A 6,554-nucleotide genomic window follows, 5' to 3' on the forward strand; every position below is an offset into this window, starting at 1 on the left:
ACAGAAGGGTGAGGCATGGGAGGTGCGGGCGGACAGGAAGATGAGCCTCGCCGCCGCATTCATTATGGACTGTAACGGCGCAAGTTGGAAGCACGTAAGACCACTGAGAAGCGGATTACAGTAGTCAAGGCGAGAAAGGACAGTGGAATGGACCAACACCTTAGTCGCATCTGGTGTTAACTAGGGGCGGATGCGCACAATGTTTTTGAGATGGAAATGACAGGATTTGGCTATAGATTGAACATGAGGCTTGAAGGAGAGGTCGGAGTCAAAGAGAACACCTAGGCAGCGAGCCAGCGTGGTGGAGCTGATGGTAGCACCGTTGACTTGGAGGGAGACAGACACAGGAGTAACAACACTTGAGGGAGGAAAGACCAGAATTTCAGTTTTGATCAAGTTTAGTTTAAGGAAGTGGGCAGCCATCCAGTTAGAAACAGCAGAGAGGCAGTCAGAGACACTAGTCAAGAGCGACGGGGAGAGATCAGGAGAGGACAGGTAGATTTGCGTGTCATCTGCATAGAAATTATATTGGAAGCCAAAGGAGCTAATGAGTTTACCAAGGGAGGCAGTATAGATGGAGAACAGTAGGGGACCAAGGACTGAACCATGGGGGACACCAACAGAGAGGAGTTGGGGAGAAGAAGCAGAGCCAGAGAAAGAAACACTGAAAGAGCGCTGGGAGAGGTAGGAGGAGCACCAGGAGAGAGCAATATCTTGTAGACCGATATTGCGGAGGATGAGAAGAAGCTGTTGATGATCAACAGTGTCAAAAGCCGCAAACAGGTCAATTTCCATTAGGAAAGCATTGGGGCGCTATTGCGCATGTGTGGCTGAAATTGTCAATTTCTGTTTAGCCAAATCATAAGATAAGCAACCTTGTAAATTACAAGGACGTCATATACGGTGGTGTACAGACAATTCATGGGGACCTGGTGCGAAACTGATCGGTGGGTCCCCCCCCTCCGATCCGTGGCTGCCACCCCCCAACACGTACATACATACAGACACACATACATACATACAGACACACACACACAGACACACATACAGAGACACATACACACAGACAGACACACATACATACATACAGACACACACACCCGGCAGACACATACACACATACAGACAGACAAACAGGCACACACAGACACATACACACATACAGAGACACATACACACAGACAGACACACACACACACACACAATGTTTAAGTCACCCTCCTGTTTCCTACCTTTTTGGTGCAGGAGGGTGACTTTCCCTGGGGTCCAGTGGGGGCTCAGGCTGATGGGAGTCAGAGTTCCCACACTGACGACCTTCTCCTTCCTCCTGCGCGGCTCTCGGATAGCTGGGAGGAGTGACCAGCGCAGTCACTTCCTCCCAGCTCTGTGTGACCGGGGCCCCCCGGAAATCCATACCCCCCTGGAGTGACGGGCGCAGTCACAGCTGCGATCCTTGCGACCGCGGTATGAACGCCAGTGGTCATATACGTAGTTTCTTCATTGCACATAACCATCTTTTCTCCCCTTTATTCTAAGAAGACCCTATCTCTACACTCTGCTATTCTAAGAAGTCCCTACATAGTAATGTCCCCTAGATATGTTGTGGATCAATGATTTTTTTACATGCTTGCACCATGTTGCTTGCAGAAGCTGTCCATTATGTTAGTTAATTGTTGTCAATATTTGATTGGTAATTAATGATACTTCCCTAGAGTCCCCTTTATCCCATGTTATTATAAAATAAAGAGAGCGGACATTTTCTAAAACTGACTCCCTTGTATGTCTTCTAAAAAGTCCAAGTGCTTGAAGGGCGTGGCTCGAGCTAGATAGAACTGTAAGACCATGGTAGGTTATTGTGACAGGACAATGTTCCAATAGTGTCAAAACGCTGTACCAATCTGCATCTCCTCAAAGAGATGAATTGAATCAATGCATCTCTATGAGAAGCATTGAGCACCACCATGCAGAGCGTAAAGATGCTGTACAAAGGTCCTGCAAAGATTGCACAATCTAACCCAGGAAGTCCCTCTAGAGGCTGTATACCAATTGAAAAAGCCTGCACGGCAAAATTGCTTTTACTTTGAGTTTTAGTTTTTATGCTCTGTTTTAATCCCGTTTTTATTTGGAAATAAAATTCCTTTACAAGTCCCACTCTACATCTTTATTTCATCAGTTCCTACAGGGAAGTGTCACCATACAAATTGACACTACACACAAAGTTGGGAGCCAATTATATTAACAGGCTCCTAAAAAGGTGAGCACATTTACTGCCATATTTGATTATCTCTACCTACTGGGTTCAAACTATGTGCACCTAGATTGCTGTATCTCTTCTATTTTTCATATATACCTGTGAAAGAAGAAGGTCTGGGAGCCACCTTAAAAGGCCCTAAAAGCTACAGTGTTTAGAGCCTATACCCCCCAAAAAGGCTCTAAAAAATGTGAGTGTGACTATACATAGATTTATTCACTCTCACTGCATATTTATAAATCATATTGCACAATTTTGTATATTTTTCTCTTTTATTACATGTAATTCTACCACATACAATTTGAAGGGGTAAGTAACAATTTGTACAGCGCTGCACTCGCACTTTTGTGTTTAGGTGGTGGGACATATCACCTAAACAACTAGGGTGTTTGTTTTAGAACTGTAAGACCATGGCAGATAATTCTGGTGACAGGACAATGTTCAAACAGAGCCAAAATGCTGTACCAATCTGCATCTCCTCAAAGAAATGCATTGAATCAATGCATCTCTATGGGGAGCATTCAGCACCACCATGCAGAGCGTAAAGATGAACAAAGGTCCTGCAAAGGTTGCACAATCTAACCCAGGAAGTCCCTCTATAGGCTGTCTAAATGACAATTGCTAGAGGTGTTAGAAGTGTAATAAGGCAGCAATGTAATGAGACACTTTAGTGTTAGTAATACACCAAAAAAACTTTAGTTTAAAGAAGCAGTTTTGGTGTATACATCAGTCCCCTGCACTCTCACAGCCTAATTCTCTACCATTTTAGAGTTGAAGAGACACTAAGGGCACCAAAAAAACTTTAGTTTAATGAAGCAGTTTTGGTGTATAACCCATGACCCTGCAGTCTTACTGCTCAATTCTCTGCCATTTAGGAGGTAAATCACTTTGTTTATGCAGCCCTAGAACCACCTCATGTGACTCACTCAGCCTTCCAAAACACTTCCTGCAAAGACAATTCTAATGTTTAAACTATCTTTATTGCATGGTCTGATTACTTTAGAATTTATCTCCTGCTCTGTTAATAGCCTGCTAGACCCTACATAAACCTCCTGTGCGCTATTCAAGTTCAGTCTACAGAGCAGGAGATAAGAACTTATAATGGAAAATGTATATTTTGTGTGGCAAGGGCTGCATGGACAGAAAGAAAAAGGGAAATAACTGTAGACTGAGCAGTGAGACAGCAGGCAGAGCTAATCATAGGGGATGTGGACCACCCAGGTGCTCTGTAGATATGCAGGTTGTACAGCACTATGCTCCGACACACAGATAGACATGCTATCATTAGGCCCTACCCCCTCTGATACATGCACCGATCTGGGTGCAGAGCCTAACGAGAGGGGTGGAGTCTACCTATGGTGGCCGAGCCTAGCGCTGTACACCCTGCCTATCTACAGAGCTCATGGGCGGTCCGCACTCCACCAGGATTGACTCTGACTGCAGGAGCATAATCTATACACCCAAACTGCGTCATTAAAGGGTTACTCGAACCACCATGATCACTTCTGCTTTTTTAAGTGGTCATGGTGGTAGGAGTCTGGATGTGCGGTATTTCAGCTTGAAACACTGCACATCCAAAGTTATTTGGAATTATGTGCCAGGGCTATTTACAGTAATTCTTTTTTGGTAGTAATTCTTTTTTGGTTGTTATATTTGACAGTACAATAAACTGCTTTATTATATACTTTGGTGTGCTTCCTTTTGTATTTACACCATTTTAAACTTAACTCATTGATGATAACTAGGTAAATCTGTTTTTATGTGCTTGCTATGCCCCTCCCACTCAATAAAACTCCCACAAAATAGCCCCTCCCACCTAAACTATGCAGCACTGACATCACAATCAACCTCACAATTGAAAGTGCTGCTACTGCTCCAGTAAGTCATTGTACTGCATAGCAGGATAAGGAGCAGGTGGCTAACACAGCAGCACTATATTTAATATATCAAATAATTTATAACTATAACCTAAACTTATACCAGCCAAACATAACATGGATATAGAGCAGACTAATAGTGAAGAGACACCTGAGTCCCAGGAGATTAAGGACCAGGAGAAACCTCCCTGCATCCTTTGGACTGGGAGTTTGAAGAAAACACCAATTGTAAGATTTAGAGCAGAAGCCTTAACTAATGATCCACATCTGCACGAGGTGGGGACTAAGTACAAAATGTGCTTTAAGATGGTTGATGCTGGATCTTCCCTTGTTCGCACCATCCTCTCTTCTCATGGATTTCAAGAGGTCCATCCCATCAGCAGAAACTTCAATGTGATGTGGACAGGTCCCCTCAGAAGCACATCTGTTTTGACTAATCTGACCAAGTTCCAGAGAATCAACCACTTTCCTAAATCCTCTGTACTAGGCCAGAAGGATCTCCTGTACAAGAATATTCAGAACCTGCAGCTCAAGCACAGGAACAACAGGTTTGACTTTATACCGCCAAGCTTTGTTCTTCCTGATGAATACAATCAGTTTAGCAGAGTTATTTCCAAAGATCAAGGCCCTTGGATTGTAAAACCGGTGTCATCCTCTCAAGGTCATGGAATACAGCTGATTAATTCACTGTCTCAAATAACCAGAAAAGATAAGCTCCTGGTATCAAGGTACATCCAAAATCCTCTTCTAATTGATGGGTTAAAATTCGACATTCGCCTCTATGTGTTGGTAACTTCCTATGATCCATTAACTATTTATTTATTTAAAGAAGGGATCACCAGGTTTGCCACAAGAAAATATAAATTGACAAAAGAGAACATGAACAACAGATTCGTTCACTTGACCAACTACAGTGTAAACAAGAAAAGTGCATCTTTTGTGAGCTGTCATAATCCACACGTGGAGGACTATGGCAGCAAATGGAGTATGAGTGCTTTGCTGAATTATTTAAAGAAAAATGGAAAAGACACAGCAACACTCATGTCTAAGATTGAGGATGTTATCATCAAAACTATTATTTCAGCAGAAGGCACTATTGCCTTAGCAAGTAAATCAATGCTTGCGCACAGAAAAAATTGCTTCGAAATATATGGGTTTGACATCCTCATTGATGAGAACATGAAGCCTTGGATGCTGGAGGTTAATTTATCTCCATCCCTCACTTGTGATGCACCACTTGATTTGAAAATAAAGGCTAATGTGGTGGCAGACGCTCTCACTATAACTGGTGTGGAGTGTAAGGATCCCTGTGAGAGGCAGATCAAAGGAGGCTGCACAACATCTGAGTCCAGACCTTGCCAGACAAGAAACAGATCACTTGCAGAGAGATTGGAAATCTTTGAAGGGGTCAAGGATGAAGAAGAGAGGAGTGGGGGTTACATACGGATATTCCCCAGGGAAGACACCTGGAAGCGGTATGGTTCCCTCCTGACTAATACATCCTTGAATCAAGCCCTGGCTTCACATCTTTACCCAGAGAAGCCAGTGGTACGAGAAAGCAGCACTTATGAACCTCAGCAGCAAGTACCTGCATATGAGTGCCAGCTGCCTCCCTTGAAACAAACCGTACGTAAATACCAGGAGATGACACGCAAAGTGTCCAGAGTTGCCAGAGAGGTGCGCCAGAAAATTGAAAAACCTGTCCTGGTAGCAGGGAGCGGTAGACCTTCCAATACTACTGAAAAATGCCACCACAGAAGAAGAGAACCCAGCCAGGACTTAAACAAACAACCCGATGATCTGCGGCCTAGGGTGTTATGCTCACACCATGGCTCTGCTGGCAGTGTACAGGTGTCAGAGGATTTACTGAAAGCTAGGTTTGAATCCATGAAACAGCAGGAGGAGGCATTAATAAAAAGACGTTCCATTGAAGTTTCAAATATAGTCGCTGGCTTCTCCAGTATTTACAAACAGGCTTTCGGTGAAACAAAACTCTTATAGTGCAGGATGCAGGATGCAGGTAGCTCTCTATTAACTGAAAAACAGGATGCACACTATCCCAATGTTATGGCTGAGCAGTTTGTAAGACAAATTAATGGAAAACTTTAATTCAAGGTACGTACCCATCTCATGTAATTTTTTCAATGGGAAACCAGTAATAGGTTAAGAGTGTCAGATGAATCCGAGTGGATGGGCTCAGTCTGGATCACTTTGGAGTTTAACCGTTTGGCCTTATAACCATTTCATCCGATTGAATTGGTTATAGTGCTTCTAATTCCCTGGTACTCTCTCTTTAGTGACTAAAGAGTCAGTTGACTAGTAAGTGTCAACCCATTGTGACTAGTCAGTGTCAACCCATTTTTGAGTGCCCTGCCACCAACAGATTGCCCCCTACTGGTAGTATGGCATAGGCAGAGCTTACACAC

The 6,554-nt window shown here is 43.5% G+C and overlaps 1 protein-coding gene across 1 annotated transcript; it reads left to right on the top strand.

Annotated features, from left to right (window-relative positions):
• The first annotated feature begins 4,245 nt into the window (after nt 1-4,245).
• On the top strand, nt 4,246-6,129 carry LOC134601687 (tubulin polyglutamylase TTLL5-like). Its single transcript, XM_063446202.1, has one exon. It carries the CDS (start codon nt 4,246-4,248, stop codon nt 6,127-6,129), a length of 1,884 nt encoding a protein of 627 aa, XP_063302272.1.
• The last annotated feature ends 425 nt before the right edge of the window (nt 6,130-6,554 follow it).

This window comes from Pelobates fuscus, chromosome 3 (genome assembly GCF_036172605.1).
Source record: "Pelobates fuscus isolate aPelFus1 chromosome 3, aPelFus1.pri, whole genome shotgun sequence".
Lineage (NCBI taxonomy): Eukaryota > Metazoa > Chordata > Amphibia > Anura > Pelobatidae > Pelobates > Pelobates fuscus.

Bases quoted from the DNA above. Each gene is read 5' to 3' on its own strand.
- LOC134601687 (XM_063446202.1), top strand. From the start codon at position 4,246: ATGGATATAGAGCAGACTAATAGTGAAGAGACACCTGAGTCCCAGGAG.